Source organism: Carcharhinus amblyrhynchos, chromosome 8 (assembly GCF_965287045.1).
Source record: "Carcharhinus amblyrhynchos chromosome 8, sCarAmb.v2.hapA, whole genome shotgun sequence".
Classification (NCBI taxonomy): domain Eukaryota; kingdom Metazoa; phylum Chordata; class Chondrichthyes; order Carcharhiniformes; family Carcharhinidae; genus Carcharhinus; species Carcharhinus amblyrhynchos.
The window spans coordinates 50,693,754-50,720,701 of NC_137331.1; the positions used below are offsets into that span (position 1 = coordinate 50,693,754).

Sequence of the window (26,948 nt, forward strand, 5' to 3'; positions counted from 1 at the left end):
CCGAGGTCCCTCTGCACCGTCGCCTGCTGCAGTTTTTCGCTACGTAAGTAATAGTCCTTCCTACCATTCTTCCTACCAAAGTGGACCACCTCACACTTGCCAACATTAAATTCCATTTGCCATTTCCTGGCCCATTCGCCCAGCCTATCTAGATCCTTCTGCAGACTCTCCACACCCTCCGCACAATTTGCCGTTCCCCCAATCTTGGTGTCATCAGCAAATTTCGACACCCTGCACTCGGTTCCCTCCTCCAGATCATCTATATAAATGGTAAATAGCTGAGGCCCCAGCACCGACCCCTGGGGCACCCCACTAGTCACCATCCGCCAATCCGAATAGCACCCATTGACCCCCACTCTCTGCCTCCTATTTGACAACCAATCCTCTATCCACGCTAACACCCTACCCCCAACTCCATGTCCCCTGACCTTCTTTACCTAGTATATTTTACATTAGGACGTCCCAAAATATTCTGCAGCCTGCTAATAACTTTTGAAAGGTGGCCATCTGAACACAAATATGACAGCTGATTTGCATGGAGCAAAACCCTGCAAATACTAATGAGAAGAATAATCTGTTTGAACTACGTTTTTTGGTCAGTTTCCAACTGACCAAAATCTCCCTTCTCTCAATGAAGGAGGTCATGCGTTCATAAATCAGAGACATGATGCCACTCAGTGCACTGATGGACTCCATTATCCACACACAGGGGCTAATTGCTTTTGGGGATGTCAACAGAAATCCAAATATTACATGCTGTTGCTCGAGTAGACTCCCAAGGTTAGCCATTAGTTAATGACATGAAAGATCAATGTTAGCCATTAGTCAATGAAGTGAAAGATCAAGGTTAGCCATTACTCAATGAAGTGAAAGGTCAATGTTGATCAGGAGATTGTGCACCTTTGAATATTGTCATCCTTTGTGACCACCTGAGCTGGCTGATTGGATCTGATGGGCAGATCGGATGGGGAGAGCTCAGTGAGGGGAAAAATATTACTATTTATGAGCCATGCCATAAGTATGCCAAGATATCAATTGATTTGTTAAGAACATAAGAACATAAGAAATAGGAGCAGGAGTAGGCCATCTAGCCCCTCGAGCCTGCCCCGCCATTCAATAAGATCATGGCTGATCTGTCGTGTCTCAGTTCCACATTCCCGCCCTCTCCCCATAACCCTTAATCCCCTTGCCTATCAAAAACCTATCAACCCGCATCTTAAAAATATTTAGCGAGGCAGCCTCCACCACTTCAACGGGCAGAGAATTCCAGAGATTCACCACCCTTTGAGTGAAGAAGTTCCTCCTCAACTCCATTCTAAACCGCACCCCCTTTATCTTGAGGCTGTGCCCTCTAGTCCTACTGTCCTTTCTGAGCGGGAAGAGCCTCTCCACCTCTATCCTATCCATCCCATTCTTCATCTTATATGTCTCAATGAGATCTCCCCTCATTCTTCTAAACTCTAACGAGTACAAGCCTAGTTTATTCAGCCTCTCCTCATAGTTCAACCCCCTCAACTCCGGTATCAGCCTAGTAAACCTCCTCTGCACTCCCTCCAAGGCCAAAATATCCTTGCGTAAGTGCGGCGCCCAAAACTGCACACAGTACTCCAGCTGTGGCCTCACCAGTGTCCTCTACAGCTGCAGCAAGACCTCCCTACTTTTATATTCAATCCCCCTCGCTATGAAGGCCAGCATCCCATTTGCCTTCCTGACCACCTGCTGCACCTACAGGTTGGGTTTTTGCGACTCATGCACAAGGACCCCGAGGTCCCTTTGCACCGTCGCCTGCTGCAGTTTTTCGCCATGTAAGTAATAGTCCTTCCTACCATTATTCCTACCAAAGTGGACAACCTCACATTTGCCAACGTTAAATTCCATTTGCCAGTTCCTGGCCCATTCGCCCAGCCTATCTAGATCCTTCTGCAGACTCTCCACACCCTCCGCACAATTTGCCGTTCCACCAATCTTGGTGTCATCAGCAAATTTCGACACCATACACTCGGTTCCCTCCTCCAGATCATCTATATAAATGGTGAATAGCTGAGGCGCCAGCATCGACCCCTGGGGCACTCCACTAGTCACCAACTGCCAATCCGAATAGCACCCATTGACCCCCACTCTCTGCCTCCTATTTGATAGCCAATCCTTTATCCACGCTAACACCCTACCCCCAACTCCATGCTCCCTGACCTTCTGTAATAACCTCTTGTGAGGCACCTTGTCAAACGCCTTCTGAAAATCAGGAAACACCACATCCACCGGCTCTCCTCTATCCACCACCCTAGACACATCCTCATAGAACTCCAATAAATTCGTCAGACACGACTTCCCCTCAACGAAACCGTGCTGCGCCTGCTCTATCAAACAATTCTCCTCGAGATGCCTCTCTATTTTCTCCTTGATCACGGATTCTAACATTTTACCTACAACAGACGTTAAACTAACTGGCCTATAATTCCCTGCCTTTTGCCTGCCACCCTTCTTAAACAACGGCGTAACATTAGCCGTTTTCCAATCTTCCGGCACTTCCCTGGAATCCAGCGATGTTTGGAAAATAATCACCAAGGCATCCACTATCACCTCCGCCATTTCTTTCAGAACCCTTGGATGCATTCCATCCGGTCCTGGGGACTTGTCCACAATCAGTCCCTCCAGTCTGTCAACAAGCACCGCCTCTCTAGTTCATGATGTGGTTGTGATGGCAAGGATCTTATTCTCAAGAACTGAAAATCATGGCCATTTTTACCAAGTACTCTGGAAAGCATGGTTCAAATCTCTAATGTGCAGGAATTCCGCTACATTTTTGAAGGTGGCAGAACAAGTTAAGACTTTTAAAATAACATGCAGGATCCTTGCGTTTATATATATATATATTTATATACATTATATAATATATTATATATATATATATATATATATATAGAGAGAGAGAGAGAGAGAATACAAAGTAAAGTGACTTATGACAAATCTTTATAAATCACTGACTAGATCTCAGCTAGAGTATTGTTTCCAATTCTGGGCCCCAGAATGTACAATGAAGGTCAAGACCTTGGAGAACGTGCAGAGGAGATTTACCAGAATAGTACCAGGAATAAGAGACTTCATTTATGTCAGGAGATTAATAAAGCTGGTATTGTTTTCCACAGCGCAGAGACAGTCCAAAAGAGACTTGATATAGGTGTTCAACGTTATGAGGAATTTTGATGAGAGGTAGAGTAAAACCATTTCCAGTGTCAGGAAGGTCAGTAAGGAAAGAACATGGATTTCAGATAATTAGCAAAAAAACTAGTGAATCTAGTGAAATGAGCAGAATTTGATTTACTCAGTCAGATATAATGATCTGGAATCCTTTCGATGAAAAGGTGGTGAAAGCAAATTCAGTAGTAACTTTCAGAAAGGTACTGGATATACTTGGTAAAGGAACATTTTGCGGGGTTATGGGGAGAAAAGTTAGAGCTGCACAGACATAATGGGCTGAGTCAGCTCATTCTAAGTTAAGTGCAATTCTATATCAATGATCCAATTAAAAATTTCAGCTAATAATCATAAACCTTTAGTAGATATAATCAGATTCCATTTAATGTGATTTCAAAAATATTTTTCAATGCCAAAATTGCCTTCATTTATTATTTTAACATAAAACAGACACTTTACTGGTTCTGTTACCTTTGTTAGAGAAAATAAACTATAGCTTACTTTGTGAACATTATGGATATGAACGCTCATTGTTCTATTTCTTATAATCCAAGAAATTTGAGGTATGGCCAAACTGAATCTTTAAGAATCAAAAAGCCACTGTGGCAAATAAAAAATAATGTGTCAAATAACACTGAGGGCTAATAATTTGACAAGCTGGGTTATTACACATGGGGTTCGGGATAAATGATTACCCCATTCCCGAAGGAATGGATGTAAATGACAGATAAACTTTGTTTTGTCTGCTGATTGTCCTGATTGCTGTGTACAACGCAGCACCAAATTCAGTGCTGGATGGTTGCAGTCACACTAGGAGCCCAAGTTTGTGAGAGGTTAGCACCAATTAAAATTAGCTTGTAGTTCTCAAAATCAGCTTGTATTTTTTTAAATGGGAGCTGCACTCTGGCTATAGCAGGTGCTGGACGTGGTTGGGAAAGACTTTCTGAGAATGAAGAGGCTGGAACAATGAGACAGCAGATTCACAGAAACAGTACTGGAGATTTTCATGATGGATTTGAAAAGGGGGAGATAAGGTACTGCACAAAAGATAAGAACCCATGGTGTTAGGGGTAGTATATTGGTATAGATAGATGATTGGCTAACTGATAGAGAATTGGAATAAGAGGACATTTTCAGGATGGCAACCTATAACTTGTGGAGTGCCACATGGATCAGTGCTGGTGCCACAAGTATTTACAATTAATAACTTGGACAAGGAAAGTGAATGTACTACTGCCAAGTTTGTGGATGGCACAAAAATAGGTGGAAGGCAAGTGTTGAGGATGACACAGGGGGCCCGACTTTACCATTTTCATTCTAAGTGCTCAATCTGGGTGTGATGCAGATCCAATTTAGAAATCTGCTTTTAGGCGCCCCCATATGCACTCAGCCTGAAAAAAACGTCGCCAGTCCCATTCACGCTATGGGTGGGGCTTAGCGCGGCCGTAACGATTGGAGCTCTGAACTGCGCATGCGCAGTTAGAAAAAAATTTGAAAAAGCACACCTGTGTCAGATTGCTCTCAAGCCACAGAAAGTGGAGAAAGCAGCCCGGGGCTGAAAAGCAAGAGCGATGGCCCCCACTACACATCACTGTCCCACTTATCACCGCCCCCCCCACTACCCACACATATCACTGCCCCACTTATCAACCCCCCCACTACCCACACACATCACTGTCCCCCTTATCCACCCACCCATTACCCAGACTGATCGCGACCCCTGCCCCTTCCCTCTACCAATTGCCCGCAGAGTGGCAGCAGACACCCCTGCCCTCCCACCAGAGATACATCTGCCTCCACTGCCAGGGATCCATCTGATCCCCCCACCAGAGATCCATCTGACGCTCCCCCCACCACAGATCCATATGCCTCCCCCCACCACAGATCCATCTGTCCCACCCCCGCCACAGATCCATTTTACCTGCCACCCTCCTCCCATCCCCAGACAATGATCTGGCCTCACTCACCCCGTCCCCTGCCCCCCCAACACAAAGTGTGGTCTGGCCTCACTCACCCCGCTCTCCCCTCCAGACAACGACCTGGCCTCACTCACTGCCAACCCTGCCCCCCCTCCCAAAAATGAACTGGCCTCCCCCACACCCCCTCCCCCTCCCCGCTCCAGAGGAACATCTGACCCGCCACCTCCCCCCCACCCCCACCAACCAGACAACAATCTGGCCTCACTTCCCTCCCCCCCAACCAGAGAATGATCTGACCCGCATACCTCCTCTCCCCCACCACTGATCTGAGCCACAGAGCCGTTGGAAACACTGAATGTGCTCTTCAGCAGCTGGAGGACCTGATTCAGACTTTTATTTAGCAAGTCCATTACGGTGCGGCTCTGGATTGGCAAACACGGTGGTAAAGGAGGAAATGCTGATAAAGTTGGGCGGGCGGTTCATTAATTCAATTTAAATGCATGAAAATGCATTTAAATCTTCGTTGCGCCCGTTTTGGGCATGAATCAAATTGCCACCATTCCTGGGTTTCGGTAAAATGGCAATCTGTATGGACACGGGTGTGTATCGCGTTAATGGCCTCACACCCAACTTTACCATGTTTTTGCGCCCGAAAATGGACACAAAGCAATGGTAAAATTGGACCCATAGAACCTACAAAGGGATGAAGATAGATAAGTTGAGTGGGGAAAAACTTGGCAGATAGAATATAATGTGGGAAAATGTGAAGTTATGCACTTTGGTAGGAAGAATAAAGGAGCATGATTTTGTGAAGGGGAGGTCATGTCTCATCTGCAATAACAGTGGGCAGCTTCCATCTGCCAGAGAGAATTATGGGGTGTATTTTGTGCCTGGTGGATGAATGACTCATTGTATACTGACAATACTCTGAGGAAAATGGCCAGAAGGGTTCTGCAGGAGGCCACCAAGGTCCACAAGATTGTGTTGGAGTCTCTGGGGATGCAAAGTAGGCCTGACTACCTGCTCAGCCACCAGACTAATACAATCCAGTTGGCAGATTGATCAATTGATGGGAGATTTTAAGGATGAGTGTGACTATAGCCACAGGATTAACGCTATATGGGCGATGTGTTAGATTGTTGTCGACGACAATCACCAGGAACCACAACTATAGTTAAGTTGGAAAATACATCACTAGTCCTACACAAACCAGGAAAGCTGGGAAAGGTAGGGGCTGATCTTTACAGCAGGGCAGTTTAGGATGATTGGTCATCTGAAGGAGTTGAAGAGGTATTTTCAACACCAAATTGGTCCTTTTGGATACAACCAAAGGCTAATAGGGAGGACTGGAAGGGATAAAAATCATTCAATGAAACAAAGATTGGGAAAACTGCTTGAGCTGCAAGGTACAGTGCAAAAACAATGAACAAAAGGGCATTGATAGACAAAAGAGGGCTGCAACTACATGAATCACTGCTTCAAATAACAGACCAAGAATGCTGTGTATTTTGATAAAAGTTACAAATTACTACCAGTCAGAAAGTCAAGGACCTTAAGACATGTGTTTTTTGATAATGTAGCTTTGTGTATGTACAATGTTAATAATTGGATATTGTAATTAGGTAAGTGTGGAGTTGTTGTAATTGGCTAGTCACTACTCTGGGAAACAAATGAAATAACCAGAACTATCAATTGGGATTGGATATTGGTTACTTTTGAATGAACGTATAATTTTGATTGTTGTATATTAATTACTTACAGATGAGCCAGAAGGTATAATTGTCGTTGTATTCCTTTGTTCGGGGAGTCTGTACACCGCATGCATGGTAATAGGTTTCCCTGATATAGCTTGAAATAAAGGCTGATTTAAACTCCAAAGCTTCATTTTGTCTTTCGAGGGGAGTGAAGGATGGAATAGCTTGCCAGTCCTTTTCCTTGTTGCAACAGCCAACATGAATCAAACTGGTGCCATCAGCAGAGCTTTCAATCTCTGTTCTGGCTGGGGAGGCTTTGGAACCTGCCTCTTTGTCCTATGGTGGAGATCGTGAAGTTGTGGGCTGGACCTTCCCTTGGGCTGGGAATTCAAGATAAAGAAGAATATCGTTGACACATCAGTGCAGGCTGAGGAGAGCTGTATTTTGGAGGTGAATCTTCTGGATACGATTTTAAATCATGTCCTTTAAGGTGGATTTAAAAGTTCCATAGCACATAGGAAGAGGAAGATAGTCTCCTGGTATCTTGGCCATCGTACCTTCCTCGACTTACATCATCGAAAGTAGATTAATTAGGTTAGGCGGATTGGCTGTGCTAAATTGGCCCTTGGGGTCAGGGGGACTAGCAGGGGGTTACGGGGATAGGGACTGTTGTCAGTGCAGGCTCGATGGGCCGAGTGGCCTTCTCCTGCACTATAGGTTCTAATTAACTATGATTCTAATTAACTGTTCTTTGTGGGACCTTGTGTGTGCATTTTGGCTTCCGTGTTTTTCTACATATCAGCACTGACTACACTTTATAAATTAATTATTTGGCAATATAATGCTGTGCTACTTGAAAGGTGCTATACATATATGCAAGTTCTTTCTGCATTAGCATTTTAAGACAATCAAAGAAAATGTAATAAATAGAAATTGGACTACCTGTGCTGAATATTTACAAATTGCAGAAGAATTAATCTATTTTCACAATCTTAATTAGTTTCCATGCGAAATAAAGAGAAACAATTCAAATGCATTAAATGATGCACGAAAACATACTGCAAATCCCACAAATAAATATACAATAATATTCTAATTAAATGATCAGTTAAAGAGTTACACCAACACAGCTGCCCATTTAAACAGTCACTTCCAAAGTAGCCTTTAGCACAAGCTTGGATGTTACACATCAAGATTTAAATAAACAACGCCTGCAGAATATAAGCACTGCAATAACTATGATGGTCAGGTAGCCCATGAGAGTGTGAGTACAAGTAGTAGATTTAAGTGTGAAGGTCTTTGAATTGAGTAGTTCAAGAGGAACTGTTTCCACTGGCAAACATATTGATAATCAATAACTCAAGTTTAATACAATTGGCAAAAGAAACAGGCAGAGAAGATGACGTTTATTTTATGCAGACAATCTAACGTGCACTGCCTGAAAAAGGGGTGGTCGAAGCAGATTCAGTTATAACTTTCAAAAGGGAACTGGATATATACTAGAAGAGAAAAATTGTGCAGGGCTATGGAGATGGGCAGGGAAAGTTTGAAGTTTATTTATTAGTGTCACAAGCAGGCTAACATTAACAGTCCAACAAAGTTAGTGTGAAAATTATCCAATTGCCTCTCCAGTGCCTGTTCGAGTATACTGAAAGAGAATTTAGCATGGCTAATATACCTAACTAGCACGTCTACTAGGACTATGGGAGGAAACTGGAGGAAACCCATGCTGACATGGGAAGAATGTACAAACTCTACACAGACAGTGACCCAAGCCAGGAATCGAATCCCGATCCCTGGTGCTGTGAGGCAGCATTGCTAACCATTGTGCCAACCCTTTAGGGCGTGGGACTATGTGAATAGCCCTTCAAAGAATACATGTGATGAGACAATTGCCATTTCATAGAATCCCTACAGTGCAGACGTCTATTGAGCTGACAGCAATCCCATCCAGGCCCTATCCCCAAAACCCCAAGTATTAACCTAGCTAATCTCCCCGACACTAAGAGGCAACTTAGCACGGCTAATCCACTTAACCCGCACATCTCTGGAGTAGAGAAAATCGGAGTACCTGGAGTGAATCCATACAGACGCAGGGAAAATGTGCAAACTACACATGGACGTTGACACGAGGCTGGAATTAAACCCTGGCACTGTGAGGTAACAGTGCTAACCACTGTGCCACTATGTAGCCCATCAATCTCCTCCTTTGAGCTGTAAGATTCCATCATCATATGATTAATCAACAATAAAATGTACTCACCCTTGTTCTGAGATCCACTTATTCACATTTAAGACCATTAACTCATTTTCCTCTTGGAATCGATTGTTATCTCTATGCACAGCTTCCACAGCCTCTTTCTGAGCTTGCAACTGTGGATGTAGACCAAAGACAGAGACAAATCTTAAAATGAAGCAGATCTCAAAGTTAAGCAATTTCTAGTATAGCATTTAAACTTTTCCCATTTATCTCCCCAATGGCAACTGCATTATCCCAATTTCCTAGTTGAGAACTTTACTTCAACTGCTAACAATTCCCTGTATTTCAACGTATTCTGGATCAGGACTATTGACACTAATATTTTTTCTACGTTAAATTAGCTATGCGCATAAAGTAACAGAGCATTCAACCTTTTCGGTATAGTCATTTTTATTCTTCCAACATATGTGGTTCCTACAAACTAAGTAAGAAAAGATTTTAACTACCTATCACTTTTCAAGATTGATCCTAAATGTGCCGATATATTTCACCTTGACGAGTCTTGTTTTGCTCTTGACTAAAGTTCACGATAAATGTAAGCCACAACACTCATTAAAGAATAATCCAGGGTACACTTCTTGTACGTTTTTGAAACTTTGGCAAGTCTAAGAAAACATCAAAACACATAAAATTGCACCAGTAACTAGAAGAAATAGTCCAGCAACAAACTTGTAAGTAGTTACTGGTCCCTTCAAGTGACACTGTTAGAGGATCCTTCATGCTATTTCTGCTATGCAAGACTACAAGAGTATAGCTTTGAGCCTGCTGCTTAAAAATGGCAGCACTGACACAAATTGTCTTCCAAATGAATTGATGTCAGTACTCTGCATGCAGCTGGCAATCACCGGGTGCATCCTTTTACCAGGATTACCTTTTCACTAGATTGATACCCGGAATGAATGGGTTGTCTTACAAGCAGGACTAGGCTTGTTTCCACTGGAGTTCCAAGAATGAAGAGTGAATTGATTGAAGTATGTATGATCCCAAATGGTCTTGACAAGGTGGACGTGGAAAGGATGTTTCCTCTTGTGGGTGAGTTCACAATTAGAGGGCACTGTATTCAAATTCTGTGTCGCCCTTTTAGGGTAGAGGTGAGGAGAAAACTTTTCTCTCAGAGGGTTGTGTGACTTTGCTCAAAAGGCAATGAAGGTGGGGTCATTGTATATTTTTAAAGCAGAGGTAGATAGATGGATTCTTTTTAAGCAAAGGAATCAAAGGTTATAGGGGGTAGATGGGACTGTGGAATTTGAAACAGAAACAGATCAGATATGACCTTATGGATGGCAGAGCAGGCTCAAGGGGACAAATGGCCTACTTCTGCTCCTGTTTTGTATGTTAATAAGATAGTATCTGGTGCACTTCCTAATTTTTGGAAATCTGTGCTGACATCTTAGACACCATTTTCAAGCATTAGGAGGTTGCATCACACCTTAAAAAAAGTGATACAGGTCTAATTTCTCCCTTCTCTGTATTCAATTCACATCTTTGCCACCCAACTTCCACTGTTTTACTACTGTCAAGCTTACTCTGTTAATGCTTGCTAATTTTAAGTCTTATGCCCACATTTATCATTTATAAAGATATATCCCTCTAACTGTGCAAGCTGGCCACTAGGCTTCCATTATTTCCTCAAAATGCTTTCTGAATTTCTTTACATCTACCAGGAATTTCCCACAGTTAGCTGAAATATCAAAGTTCAGAAAAGGATACAAACAAAATAGAAATAATTATTTTACAAAATGATTAAGTTTATCTATTAAATCATTTGATAGCTTTGCTAAAGTTTACTAAATTTGGATTGAGCAGTCCAAATATACAGTGTCCGTATTTCTCGGAATATATGAATTCTGTTCAATTATTTATATTGCAGAGTATTTTTTCATTAGCTTTTAGATGGTTTTCACTAGAAGCTTTTCAAAATAATACGAACAAATGCAAAAGCTTAACTGAGATATTAATGTGTTTTTAAATAAAAATAAAACAGCTTTGGGTGTTTGTGTGCATGAGGGAGAAATAATTCAAAGTGTTCTGATTATACACCAGTTTCAGCCTTAGTTTTCCTTCTATCTATTTTGTAAATGGGCTCAATATGCCAAATGTACATCACCTGTGGCATGAAGTTCTAATAATATTCTGGGCAGCATCAGACAGCTGGTATGAGTGGTTAACTCTTCTATATTCCAATATGATTTTGCTTCAATGTTCTGAAGAAGTGTCATATTGGATTTGAAATTTAATTCTGTTTCTCTCTCTGTAGATACTGCCAGAATTTCTGCATTTTTCCAGCACTTTGTTTTATTTGCTACAGGTGAGTAACCTGGTCCAGGAGAAACGAGCTACAGAAAAGACACAAGCATGTCCTCAGGCCCCTCTAGATGCAGGGAGTCTTCTAAATCTAAGAGGAGAAGGTACAGCTCTTCCTGATCAATTATAAGGTTAATGAAGGCAAAAATGTTGATGACAAAGGACAGGAGTTGTGGTGAAATGTGCCCATGAATTCCTGCATCCTGCCATGTGTTCTACTGGCACAGCATCGCTTGGTTTTTCGTTCCTACATGTCAGCTCAAATACTTTCCTCTTGGGGGAAATGATAGTTGAGTGAGGGCCCTAGGTAAAAGGCAGAGCATGATAGCAGGAGGAATGGAGAGTGGGGGGAGAATGGATCATCTTACCAGCAGTAGATAAGAAGATTGCCTGTGACTTTGGAATTGTGGAATTGTGTAAATAAATGCAGCGTGCAGGAATGGAACGGTGATAATTATGGGGGATTTCAATCTACATATTGATTGGTCGACCCATGTTGGACGCGGTGGGCTTGAGGGAGAGTTCTTGGAATGCTGCCGGGATAGTTTCCTTGAACAGTGTGTATTGGAGCCGACGAGGGTGCTAGCTATCTTGGATCTGGTGTTATGTAATGCTGCGGGTAGAATTAGAGACCTTGTGGTGAAGGATCCTCTTGGGAAGAGTGATCATTGTATGGTGGAGTTTCTGATGCAGATGGAGGAGGGGAAAGTGGGTTCCCGGACATGTGTCCTTTGTTTGAACAGAGGGGAATACGATAGGATGAGAGAGGAATTGGCGAATGTTGAATGGGGGAGTGTGTTGGATGGTAGGTCTGCTGAGGAACAGTGGAGGATCTTTAAGGAGATCTTTCTTGGTGCTCAGCAGAAATTTATTCCGATGGTTAAAAAGGATCGTAGGAGGAGAGATAATCAGCCGTGGATAACGAAGGAGGTAAAGGAAAGTGTTAAATTAAAAGCGGATGCGTTTAGAGTAGCTAAGAGTAGTGGGCGAGAAGAGGATTGGGAGAGGTTTAAATATCAACAAAGAATGACAAAGAAGTTGATAAAGAAGGGTAGGATAAACTATGAAGCTGGGCTAGAGCTTAATATAAAAAAGGATAGTAAGAGTTTTTATAAATATATAAAAAGGAAGAGGCTGACTAGGGTGAACGCTGGACACTTGGAGGATGAGAGGGGGGACTTAGTGGTAGGGGATGGGGAAATGGCTGAGGCCTTGAATAATTTTTTTGTTTCGGTCTTCACGGAGGAGGACGTGAATAATTTGCCGGGTGTTAGCAATGGAAAGATGGTAGGAGTGGAAGGCCTGAATGACATTTTTGTTACTAGAGAGGCAGTGCTCGAAAGACTGGAGGGACTGATTGTGGACAAGTCCCCAGGACCAGATGGAATGCATCCAAGGGTTCTGAAAGAAATGGCGGAGGTGATAGTGGATGCCTTGGTGATTATTTTCCAAACGTCGCTGGATTCCGGGGAAGTGCCGGAAGATTGGAAAACGGCTAATGTTACGCTGTTGTTTAAGAAGGGTGGCAGGCAAAAGGCAGGGAATTATAGGCCGGTTAGTTTAACGTCTGTTGTAGGTAAAATGTTAGAATCCGTGATCAAGGAGAAAATAGCGAGGCATCTTGAGGAGAATTGTTTGATAGAGCAGACGCAGCACGTTAAGGGGAAGTCGTGCCTGACGAATTTATTGGAGTTCTATGAGGATGTGTCTAGGGTGGTGGATAGAGGAGAGCCAGTGGATGTGGTGTTTCTTGATTTTCAGAAGGCGTTTGATAAGGTGCCGCACAAGAGGTTATTACAGAAGGTCAGGGAGCATGGAGTTGGGGGTAGGGTGTTAGTGTGGATAGGGGATTGGCTGTCAAATAGGAGGCAGAGAGTGGGGATTGGCGGTTGGTGACTAGTGGAGTGCCCCAGGGGTCGATGCTGGGGCCTCAGCTATTTACCATTTATATAGATGATCTGGAGGAGGGAACCAAGTGTATGGTGTCGAAATTTGCTGATGACACCAAGATTGGTGGAACGGCAAATTGTGCGGAGGGTGTGGAAAGTCTGCAGAAGGATCTAGATAGGCTGGGCGAATGGGCCAGGAACTAGCAAATGGAATTTAATGTTGGCAAGTGTGAAGTTGTCCACTTTGGTAGGAATAATGGTAGGAAGGACTATTACTTACGTGGTGAAAAACTGCAGCATGCGACAGTGCAGAGGGACCTCGGGGTCCTTGTGCATGAGTCGTAAAAACCCAGCCTGCAGGTGCAGCAGGTGGTCAGGAAGGCAAATGGGATGCTGGCCTTCATAGCGAGGGGGATTGAATATAAAAGTAGGGAGGTCTTGCTGCAACTGTACAGGGCACTGGTGAGGCCGCAGCTGGAGTACTGTGTGTAGTTTAGGTCGCCGCACTTACGCAAGGATATTTTGGCCTTGGAGGGAGTGCAGAGGAGGTTTACTAGGCTGATACCGGAGTTGAGGGGGTTGAACTATGAGGAGAGGCTGAATAAACTAGGCTTGTACTCGTTAGAGTTTAGAAGAATGAGGGGAGATCTCATTGAGACGTATAAGATGAAGAATGGGATGGATAGGATAGAGGTGGAGAGGCTCTTCCTGCTCAGAATCAGAAAGGACAGTAGGACTAGAGGGCACAGCCTCAAGATAAAGGGGGGGTGGTTTAGAACGGAGTTGAGGAGGAACTTCTTCGCTCAAAGGGCGGTGAATCTCTGGAATTCTCTGCCCATTGAAGTGGTGGAGGCTGCCTCGCTAAATATATTTAAGACGCAGGTTGATAGGTTTTTGATAGGCGAGGGGATTAAGGGTTATGGGAAGAGGGTGGGAAGGTGGAACTGAGCCACGACAGATCAGCCATGATCTTATTGAATGGCGGGGCAGGCTCGAAGGGCTAGATGGCCTACTCCTGCTCCTATTTCTTATGTTCTTATGGATGCTAGAAACCATGCGTGATTTCCTCAAGAGAAGGATGTTTGGGGAAGGCTGAGAGATCAGTCTCTGAAGATAAGCAGGAATTGGTTGCTGAATATGTGGCTTTCATTTACAGCCAACATCAAGAAAACGATATCCTTTTTGCACACAGCAATGGACACAGCAACCCATGTATTACCTTCTTGGAATGCAAGCTACCATCTTTCAGGGCTTTAAAGCATGCATTAACTGCCATTAACCAAGCTAAGTTGCAGAATAGTGGGGGTACAGGTTTATGTTTTGCTGGAATGGCAATGGTTGTTTGTTTGTTTGAGACTAACATTTTATAGGACAAGCTTTAACAGTCAGTTGTGCTCTGTTGCCCCTTGGAGCAGTTATGGAAGGGTTAGCTCAGTAAATGCAGCATTTATATACAAACTCAGGTCTTTTAGTGCAGTGAGGTTTTGCAGCCATGAGAGATTCATAAGCTGGAACATATTTGGAACCTCCTCTGACTTGTCATGGGAGAAAAAGCAGTTATTTAAGATCCCAATGGTTTTCTTGATGACTGCACTGGTAGCACTATATGTATTGCTGCAGCAGTTCTTTCCTATTGTGCAGGAAATTCTTTGTGGGGTCATTATCTGTGCAGCACAGTGTAGGCTTATTGTTGGTGTGATTATTTCCTCAGAAGAGGTCAAAGAGCATTGAATTTTAAGAACTAATGCATCATGGCTAATTTCAGCAAATTCTACCGAATACATTACAAATTGTTACATTTATACATTTAGGACTCCAAGCCCTCACTGTTAGGGAATTTTGAATAGGAGCTCATGAAACAACATATGTGTAATAATGCATAGGATTATAAAATTTGATTTTTGTCAAATTCCACTGAGTTTTTTTAAAGATTGTATGAATGAATTAAACTTAGGTTTTGCAACAAGTTTGAGAAAAAAATGGGCAATTTTCCAATGTTTTCTTATCAAAGATCCTTTCCAGAGATTGGTACACATCAAACCTATGATTTCAGCACACAGACTGCTGTTCTGATGATATGGATGTGATGTGAATGTATCTTTGGATCTTAATTTGGGCAGGCAACTAAACAAAGAACTGTGTAATTTGGATGACCTTTAGGCACTTTTATGAAGATAATAGGGGGGCAATTCATTGAAAATTAGCATATTAGTGTTCAAGCACAACTAACAACCAGAGAAACTGAAGATTGCACCCTTGACTTTAAGAAAGTCAGAAACCCCGTACAACTAGATGATCCCTTCTCATTACTGCCTTGCTTTGATACAAATCAACAATGTCACCACGTCTCCTATAAAGTGCATTCGCTACATGACAAATGCATGCCAGTGATGCATCCTAGCTTACATTATTGAAATCTCCTGTGGATGCCTGAAATTATCTGGTGACAGAAAGGCTGAGTAAGATTGTTACTTTCATAGTCATAGACAGAACTGTATCAGTGGCAACAGGACCACATCTCCTCACAAAGGTCCTTACAGGGTCAGTGTTGTCTGCAGGGGACAGTGGTATCTAGTGGGAAGTATCCTCAATAAATGTTGCTTTAACATTATCCATATCTATCCTGAGGAATTCTTTCTGTGGGTAGGGAGGTTAAAATATCACTCTTCTACAAGCAGTTATATTTTAGACAGAACGGCAAAAAAAACTCCTAAATATAGTAGACTGTCATTCTCCAAAGACTTGTCAACCTGAATCTATGTTTCACTAAGGAGCATCTTCAATTGTCTCATCTTACTTAGGGCAGAGACTAATTTGAGAATATTTCATTTCTGGAAGGCTCAAGAGAATTCCAAATCTAGAGGGCAAATCATTATCCTAATAGGGAGGTCCTTTCACCAAGATTTGTTCTCTATATAAAATTCACAAAAGTTATTTGGCTCCTCCTTCAATTGTGCTGTATTTTGACAGCATGCCTTAGGGACATGCACTGATTCTTCCCCACTTGCTTACATGATTCATTAATTATGTATCAGGAAATGAGGTTTCCTTAATGTTAGCTAAATACTTTTTAATTCCAATTCAGAACAAGTGTAATTTACAAACCTGTGCTCCTAATGTGAAGCCTCCCATATTGGAAGCAATTTGTTCCTATCAAGGGCTGAGTACACAACTTCTGTTCCTATTTCTTTTGTTGCTACATAACGAGAATCCTGAGAACTGATATCCAGATAAATGTCAAATTCCTTGTGCAGACTGAGTCTGAGGAAAAACTTGCATCATTTGAAGCACCAATTTCATAAGACACTTCGCAAAAGTCAGTTCCAATAATTATGTTATTGCTTAGGGTGTAGTTTGTAGCTATTATTTGGACAAGTGTTTGGGAAGGTAGAAATTCTCACAGCACTCCTTTATGATTATGTGAAAATGGGCATTTTATGAATCCAATGGTGTCAAAACAGTTCACAAGTACGCTGCCTGATAAAGCTCCCACATAAACGTTTGTCCTCACAATTTCCTCAAATTAAAAGCTCTTACAAAGCTGCAAAACAATAGGCATAGTATAAATTGCTTCTCCTAACACCAGGCCTCAGTGACAGAGGAGTACAATAGTTTGACCTCATATCGTCTCACAGATGACATGAAAATGTTTGTGCAATACTCCCTGAGCATTAAGTGATACTGGTATGCAGTTAACTACCATTTCCAATAGCTTTCCACACATAGACAACTGAGATTTGATTCAAAATTTCAGTGATGATAAAAAAAAGGTAATTTGCATCCTACTCAATTTTCCACTCCACCATTTCTTTATGGATATAAAATTTACTACCACCCATTTTAAATAATCAGTAAAAATTAACTTCAAATAGAAAAGAAAATTAAATAGGTACGTAACAGGCATCAGATTTAATAGTGCCATTTTTTGCTAATGCAAGTTGGTAAAATCATCTCTCACGTGTCTTAGAAAATTCATAGTTAATCAAAATTGCATTATTAGGTTTGGTTATCTCTAGGTTTGATAAAGTTAATGGCCAGCATCACTGTGATGTGTTCTAATAAATAGTGGTGGAGTTAGCAATTTGGAAACACTGATCAAGAAATTGGATTTAATTTTTTACAGGTTAGTTGTTTTAAGAAATTACAGTTGAAAATCAAGATAAGGTGACTCATGCTTGCATGTGCAAATAGTAAAATAAATGGCTTCTGCTTGACTTTGGTGAAAACTTTTTTCACCTGGAGTTAAGTGGCAGACACACAAAATGTGGCAATAATATAGAAACAAAAGTCAGTTACTCTTTGTTAACAAGTCAGTGCATGATTATTGATACCACAAGAAAAGACCAATATATTAGAATTACTGTTAAACATACGTAGCTGTGAGAGCAAAATAAAAACAACATTGCATGTCATGAGATGGCACAGTAGCACAGTGGTTAGCACTGCTGCTTCACAGCGCTAGGGACCTGGGTTTGATTCCCGGCTTGGGTCACTGTCTGTGTGGAGTTTTCACGTTCTCCCCGTGTCTGCTTGTGTTTCCTCTGGGTGCTCCAGTTTTCTCCCACAGTCTGAAAGATGTGGTTAGGTACATTGACCTGAACAGGCGCTGGACTGTGGCAAATTTCACAGCAATTTCATTGCAATGTTAATGTAAGCCTTATTTGTGAATAATAAATAAACTTTAACTTTTAAACAGAGCAGACTTTGTACTCGAGTGCTTATGAAGTAATGGAACAATAAAATGTGCCATTCTGCTAATTTGATCAGTTGCTATTTGCTTTATGATTTTTAAGGAGGGATTAATTTCAACCCCAGTGTTGGACATCCATTCTAAAATTTCCTAATTGCAGTGAACATTTCCCAAGTGGAAACTTTTGTCCAATTGTTATGAGTTTAACCTGCCGACATATCCTGCATTATTAATTTGAACTATATAGGACTAGCTTCAGTTATATATGTAAAAGATAATAGGGATTGATTGCCTGGACACAGGAATGATTAAAGGGCTCAGATTTTGTGGTTAATTGCCTATACAAAGGTTGGTCAATTTTTATCCATCATCTACACCTCTAGATTAAGTATAATTCTATAATATATTGATAATAATGCACAGGATTATAAAATTAGATTTTTGTCAATTTCCACTGATTTTTTTTAAAGATTGTACAGATCAACTAAACAAAGGTTTCTCCACAAGTTTGAGAAAAAAATTGGCAATTTTCCAATGGTTTTCTTATCAAAGATCATTTCCAGAGATTGGTACAAATCAAATCTGTGATTTCAGCACACACAGACTGCTGTTCTGATGATATGGATGTGATGTGAATATACCTTTGGATCTGAATTTGGGCAGGTAACTAAACAAAGAACTGTGTAATTTGGACGACCTTTAGGCACTTTCGTGAAGATAATAAGGGTGCAATTCATTGAAAATTAGCATATTAGTGTTCAAGCACAACTAACAACCAGAGAAACTGAAGATTGAAGTCATCAATCAAAGACACATGCCACACACCAAAACACTATTTAAGATAAAAGATTGATTGCAATTGTCGCCCTGCATACAATCTCCAACAATGTTTATTATTCGACCAGCATATTGGTGGGACCACAGGAACATAGGAGCAGGAATAGGGCATTTGACCCATTGAGCTTGCTCTGTCATTCACTGGATGATCATCTACCTCAACATCACTTTCCTGCACTACCCCCACATTCCTTGATGTCATTAACATCCAGAAATCTGTTGATTTCTGTCTTGATCATGCCTCATGATTGAGCTTCCACAGCCCTCTGGGTAAAGAAGTCCAAAGATTCACCACCCTCTGAGTAAAGAAATTCATTCTCATCTCAGTTTTAAATGGCCTAAACTTTATTCTGAGACTGTGTTTCCTGGTTATAGACTTACCACAGTAAGAAGTCTCACAACACCAGGTTAAAGTCCAACAGGTTTATTTGGTAGTAAAAGCTAGCTAGCTTCAGAGCGCTGCTTCTTTGTCAGGTAAGTGGGAGTTCTGATCACAAACAGGGCATATAAAGACACACACAGTTTACAGAATACTGATTAGAATGCGAGTCTTTACACCTAATCAAGTCTTAAAGGTGCAGACAATATGAGTGGAGATAGCATTGAGCATAGGTTAAAGAGATGTGTATTGTCTCCAGACAGGAGAGTAAGTGAGATGTTGCAAGTTCAGGCAAGTCATGGGGGTTGCAGATAGTGTGACATGAACCCAAGATCCCGGTTGAGGCTGTCCTCATGTGTGTGGGACTTGGCTATCAGTTTCTGCTCAGTGACTCTGCGCTGTTATATGTCATGAAGGCCGCCTTGGAGAACGTTTACCCGAAGACCAAAAGCCGAATGCCCGTGGCCGCTGAAGTGTTCACCAACAGGAAGTGAACAGTCTTGCCTGGTAATTGTTGAGCGGTGTTCATTTATCTGTTGTCGTAGTGTCTGCATGGTCTGCCCAAGTACCATGCCTCGGGACATCCTTTCCTGCAGCATATAGACTTACCAGGCAGGAAAAGCATACCATCTATCTGAACCCTATCATGCCCTGTAAGAATGTTGTAAATTTCAATGAGTTTCATTAAACTGTAGAGAATACAGGCCTAGTTTCCTCAATCTCAGTTTATAAAGTAATCTTACCATCACAGGGATTAGTCTGATGAACATCCATTGCACTTTTTCTGCAGTAAATATATCCTTCCCGAGATAAAGAAATCAAATCTATAAACAATACACCAGATGCAGTCTCACCAAACCTCTATACGATTGCAGCAAGATATCCTGCACTCACATCCCTTTGTGATGAAGACCATAGTACCATTTGCTTTCCTAATTGCTTGCTGCACATGCATCCTAGTTTTTAGTGACTCACAAACAAGGACATCCAGGTCCCATTAGACATCAACACTTCCTAACCTCTCAAGATTTAAGTATATTCTACCTTTCTGTTTTTACCACCGAATGTTCACATTACATTCCATATGCCCTGTTCTTGCCAATTCACTTAGTCTGTCCAAGTCTCCTTCAAACCTCCTTGCAATCCCCTCACAGCTTACATTCTCACCTTGTTTTTATGTCATCAACAAATTTGGAAATATTACATTTGGTTCCCACACCCAAATCCAAAATTTAGATTGTGAATAGCTCTGGCTCCAGCACTGATCCTTACCCCACTAGTCACAGTCTGTAATCCTGAGAATGACCCATTTATTCCAACTCTCTATTTTTTGTCTGTTAACCAGATCTGAATCCATGTCAGTATATTATTCCAAACTTGCGTGCTTTAATCTTGATTACTAAACAGTCTGGAACATTATCAAAAACCTTCTGAAAATTCCAATACACCACATCTACGGATTCTTGTTTATCTATGCTACAAGTGACATCCTCAAAAAACTTCAACAGGTTTGTCAAACATAATTTCCCTTTTATAAATCCCATGAGTCTGCCCAATTAAATTATGTTTCAAGTGTCTAGTTATCACATCCTTTATAATAGATTCCAATATTTTCCTTCAGACTGACAGCAAATTAACATGTCTGTAGCTCTCAGTTCTCTCACTCCCTCCCTTCTTAAATAGCAGGTTTTCATTTGCTGGTTTCCAGTTTGCAGGAACCTTTCCAGAATTTAGGAGATTTCAGTCCCGGGCCTGCTAATTGGATTTAAATTATATTAAAATTAGCTGCTGCATACATTAGGCAGCATAATGCCAATTTCCGGTGTGGAACTGATGGCACCGGAAATCTGGTGCTGGGAAACGCGAGGAGACCAGGATGTTCAGCTTGGATCGGCTACGAGAGTTTCCTAGTCCACTGCATGAAAGAAACAGCGCAGCGGACAGGAGAATCAACCCCCCCATCTTTGATTTAATGCAATCTTTAATTGCTCTTGATAGCTATAGTTAATTCATGTTTCCTGTTGGGCTTTTGTGTTTTAGAAGAACGTATATTTGTTGTAGGCCATGTAATATTTCTTTAAATACTAGCCGTTGCCTGTCAATCATCAATTGTGTTTAGTGTATTTTCCTAATCCAACATAGCAAACTTGCCCCTCATAGTTTCATAGTTTGCTTGTTCAGATTTAAGACCCTAGATTCAGAATGAATTTCATCACTTTTCAACTTAATGTAAAATTCTATCATATTATGATCACTATTTCTTAAAGGCTCCTTTACAGCAAGATTACTAATTAGTTCATTCAAATTGCATAAATATTATATCTAAAATAGCCCGATCTCCAATTAGTTTTTTAACATACTGCTCCAGAAACCCATCTTGTACACACTCCAGGAATTCAATCTTCAGTAAAAGTGCTAATTAGGTTTACCCAATCTATGGGTGAAATCTTGAGCCCGCACTCTTGATGCGCTGGAATGGTGGCAGGGGCTCAAGATCCAGCAAAACTGGGAAACACAAATCTTGCCATCGAGATTCTGATTTCTGATTTTCACTCCCCTTGCCAGCGACATGATAAGTTCATTCCCAAAATGGCTGAGAACCTGATTTACATTAATTTTAATGAATTTAAATATAATTAACTACTCCCTTTGCCAGAACTTCTCCCCTCATTAGATTTTCACATCTCACCAACTTGACATAACGTCAGTGGGATTTGCAACAGTTCAATCCAGATGTGAACCTGACGTGGGGATCCGCCCAGGCGTTCAAAGATCAGATCACCACTTGCACTACCTGCCTGGTTCTATTATACTGTCTGGCGGTCACCCATTCATTATCCGCCTGCACACTCCTAACCTGCAGTGTGACCACCTACCTAAATGTGCTATCCATGTAGTTCTCTGCCATAAAAGCAATTACTGCAGATGTTGTAATCTGAACCCAAAACAGAAAATGCTGGAAAATCTCAGCAGGTCTGGCAGCATCTGTAAGGAGAGAAAAGAGCTGATGTTTCGAGTTCAGCTGACCCTTTGTTAAAGCTGTGAGCTTTGGCAAAGGATCATCTGGACTCGAAATGTCAGCTCTTTTCTCTCCTTACAGATGCTGCTAGACCTGCTGAGATTTTCCAGCATTTTCTCTTTTAGTTCTCTGCCATGTGGAAGCACTATAGTGACTCCAGCTACTGCTCGAATACAAGTTTCTCCAAGTGTAATTTCTTGCAGATGTGTTTGTCTAAGATACAAGGTGCCTCCAAGACTTCCCACATGGGAATTCATGTGGGAATTCCCCACACAGGATTCATATCTCACTCGGCCAAGCTGCCTTGCCATACTTTAACTTTACAAAATTTTTATTATAAGTGGAATAACTTCCTAAGAGAGAGACTCCTCTCTTACACCATGCAGCCCATCCTTCAGCATCCCAGGATTGGATTTCTGTGCTGTTTTTTTCCCATGCAGGAACACTGGGTACTCGTTTCACCATGGCTAATCCACCTAAAGTACACACTTTTGGGCTGTGGGAGGAAACCAGAGTGCCCGGAGAAAACCGACACAGACACAGCGAGGATGTGCAAACTCCACACAGAGTCACCAAGGCCGTGGCGCTTTGAGGCAGAAGTAGTAACTAGTGTGCCACCATGCCACACTCAACATTCAAAATTTCAGGGATTATAACCCTTATTTATATAATCTCTCTTTGCAATTGAACCCTGATCTGATCAGGTCTTTGTGTAGCTGAAGCATGACTTTTACCATCTTGTATTCTAGTCTTCTCGGTGTAAAGGCCAGCATTCCATTAGCCTTTTCATTCCATTCCCTATCCCAATATTTCACTCACTTCTCCAAAGAATTAAATCAAATTCGTCAGGCATGACCTGCCCTTTACGATTCCATACTGACTCAGATCAGTTGAAAATTTAATACATGTTCATCTAACCCATAACAAAACTTCAAATGTTTGATTGATGTTGACCTTGTGATTAGCAGAAATGCAGGTCTGCAGTCTTTGCCTATAACATCACAAAATACATATTCTTAAAATGAGTAAGCAATTTTGGTACTGGATAGAAATGGAAGTTTGAAATTAAGCTCTGGATCAAATAGAACACTGAAGTTTCACATATTCTAATTCAGCTTGAATAAGTGATACAGAATAGAGAGGGAGTCAGCGGTAAGTAGGTGGAGATTTTGGAAGTAGCTGAATAAGGTGACTTTAGTTTTTCTGAGGAATATCAGCTCATCCATTGCTTCATGTTAGGTAGGCTGCCTGACAGCACAAAGGATTGAAAAGTAGTAAATGATGAGAGATAGCGCTGGCAGCATAACTATGAAAGTTGACCCTCTGCTTATTGGTGATGTTACCCAGGGACAGATGAGGAAAAATAGTAAACGATATAGGAGTCATTAACTGTGGGCAACAGTTAAAAGAATAATTCTGCAAGCCTTGGCTCACAGTAGGGAGTTATTCCAGCAGAGAGTGACGATCATGAATTGCATCTACATTTAGCTCTAACCTATGTTTCCCTTGAGAGTACAGAATTATCCCCTACACTTAGATGGAAATAAATAGCGATGCTACGTCGCTTTAACAAGTGATTCTCTGTGCAATCCATAGTAATTATTAGGGTATAGTAAGAGCATGTAGACTATTGAGTTACTCAGAGGAATAATATTGATTTATCAGCTTCAAAGGATACATAGCATTATTCACTGAATTACAAACACTATAATATACTGTTAGATTGGTAAATAGTGTTATCACAACCATACCTCCCTCATGTTATCTTGGAGCTTCTCGTTTAGGACAGCCAGCTCCCTTTCATGCATAATCAATTGCTCATCTTTAGCAGTCAAATCTTTGACATTTTCCTTGTTCTTTTTCAATGCTTGATTCAATTGAGTACTGAGTTCTGTTAGTCTCTCTTCATTTTCTTGTACCTGAAGAGCGAATAATTAACAGACTAATCAAAGTTCTCTTTCTGATTGAATACTATTGTTATGGCAGTATGATATGGTAATGTTATACAATATATATAATATATATATTATGAGTTCAAATAGTAAGCTGTCAAATTGAATTCAATAAATAGAGTCATTTGTAATTTGGCACCTGAAACTTGCTGCATTTTTATGCTAAAAAATAACTAGTTCAGTGATGTCCTGCGGGAAGGGAGCCTGTCAGATTTGACACCTACATGCAACTACTTTTGAAGGCACTTAACAAGCTGTCAGCATTGTGGTTCCTCTTGGTGCTAAAGATCTTTCACTTAGGTCTTTCCAGGCAGGCAAAAGCTTTTTTAGGGCAAATTAAAGGGGCCTTTCCCAAAGGGGCTGCATAGTGGCACAGTAGTTAGCACCGCTGTCTCACAGCTCCAGGGACACAGGTTCAACTCTAGCTTCAGGTAACTGTGTGGAGTTTGCACATTCTCCCCTTGTTCGTGTGGGCTTCCTCCAGGTGTTCCAGTTTCTTCCCACAGTCCAAAGATGTGTGGGTTGAGGGAGGGGGGATTAGGCATGGTAAATGTGTGGGGTTACGGGGATAGGGTGGTGGTGGGCCTATGCAAGATATTCTGTCAAAGACTCGGTGCAGACTCGATGGGCCGAATAGCCTCTTCTGCACTGTAGGCATTTGATGAAATGAATGTTCTTCACACAATTTGCAATGGGATGAGCATTGTTCAGTTGGAAGGCAATGGGATTTGCTCTGCCTCACATGCTATTGTCTGGGCCTGCTGGAGTTTTGACTCTATTGTTATTTTTTTCTTTGGCATTCTAGCCAAAGAATCATTATGAGGCAAAAAGTTTCATTTGCCATATTCTTAAAGAATTGCAAATCACGCTCATGTAACTAATACAAAACTGACATTAATACCTACTTCTAGGCAGACTTGAGAATGAATACGTACATATACAACGTAAGGTCATTTGGGAACATAAGAACTTGCAACTTAAGACTAAAAAGTGAATTTTGCATAAGATTGTCTCATTTGACCTCACATTTGAAACTCATGCAAATTTAAAAAAAGATAATCCAATTAATATCAAAATGTGCAGAGATGAAACTTCCCTATTATTTGTAATGCATGGGGCTAATACTACCCATTGCATTCAGAAATCTTTGCATGAACAAACATGATTGCTATTGCCAACTGTTATTTTATCTTGGATAAAATATCATAGATTGCAGAGTGTGGTTGATTCGGCATGTTAGGCAGTCCCATTTTTTGGGCACCAAAAATCATGTTTTTTCATATATTCAGCACACAAGTCAAACTGCACCTCTCCCTTTCAGTCACAAAATGATAGATTCGCATTAGTAGTCAGCCACAATTTTTTGCACCAGAAATGCACGTTTCTGGAGTGAAAGCCCTGCAAGTTGGCACACAGGATCAAACAGATGAAATGGGCTATGTTGCAAAGGAGATGCATGGGAGTTTAAGACATACCCATGCAGACTGTGCATGATGGATCATGACCAGAAATGGGTCCCACCAAAAGGGATAAAGTACAAAGCTGCTTTCATGCAAAAAGTTATAACATTTGCTAACTTTTCAATTAACTGTGCTGTAGTGAGGAAATTCAGTATTCATGAAAAAACTGGTGAGAATGGAAGAGGAATCTGCCCTGAAAAAGATGCCCAAGCCCAAATCTGCCATCAGAACAGAAACCAGACACCTGCCTGATCTTTGATTTGATTTATTATCACCACATGTATTAGTATGCAGTGAAAGGTATTGTTTCTTGCACACTATACAGACAAAGCACACCATTTATCGAGAAGGAAAGGAGAGGATGCAAAATCTTGTGTTACAGTCATAGCTAAGGTGTAGAGAAAGATTAGCTTGAGATCTTGGGATGCACGTGTTGGAATAGACCCTTGAAAATTGAAGACTGTCACCAGAAATGTAATGCATATATATGCATTAAAGTGGGTTAACTGAATCCACCAAAGATTTTATATCAAAAGCTAGTGTATGGAATGCAACAAGGCCAAGATTTCTTAAGACTATCAAGACACCTTAATGCTACAACAACCATTTGCAGTTCATCATCAGACAATGGAAAAAACAAGAATACCCATTAAGTCACATAGACAACATGAATGAAACATCCAAGAATTTTAATATGACCGGCAGCCGAAAAATGAAGTGGAAAGGTTTGAAAACATATCTAAGTGAAAATCACAGGACATGAGGAGACAAGATTCACAGTGGTACACATAATTGAGGGAACAAAATCAAAGTCTGTGGTGAGTTTCATATATAAAATTTTGTCGATCAATAAGTTTTCTACAGGAGTTTTTGCGCATGTCCATGGCAACAGTTGGATGGATGAGGATGAGATGAAGTTATGGCTTGATAATTTGTGGAATAGATGTCCTAGTGACCTATACAAAAAGTGTAGCTTATTAGTGAGGAACATGTGCAGATGCCATGTAACAATGAGACTAAGAGGTGGCAGTGAAGAAATAACACCCACATTAGGAGTTCAACCTTTCAATGCATGCCTCTATCAGCCATTGAAGGATCATGTTCATGTCAAATGGAGTCAGTAGACAGTTGACTGAAAATGCTTTCTCAAAGACTAGAAGTATGTGCACTGCTCCTCTTGGTGTTTTGTGTCTTTCATTATCAATTTCTGGCAAAGTGTCAGCAGATTGTTCAGAAAAATGTGGAATATTCAATTCAATGCATTGAGGGGAAGATGATTTGTTGTGGAGGGATGATTCAGAAAGCAATAGTGTCTAATTGGATCCAGAGTGGGATCGTCATGATGATGCC

General features: G+C 41.2%; 1 protein-coding gene across 1 annotated transcript in view; it reads right to left on the reverse strand.

The window, feature by feature from the left end:
• LOC145346371 (uncharacterized) overlaps positions 1-26,948 on the reverse strand; it is a 186,621-nt gene that overhangs the window by 53,786 nt on the left and 105,887 nt on the right. The window contains exons 9-10 of the mRNA XM_080193530.1: positions 23,938-24,105; positions 9,072-9,181 (exon numbers count right to left, since the gene is read on the reverse strand). Of these exons, the coding sequence (XP_080049656.1) occupies positions 9,072-9,181; positions 23,938-24,105 (278 nt within the window). The remainder of the gene's footprint in view (positions 1-9,071; positions 9,182-23,937; positions 24,106-26,948) is intronic.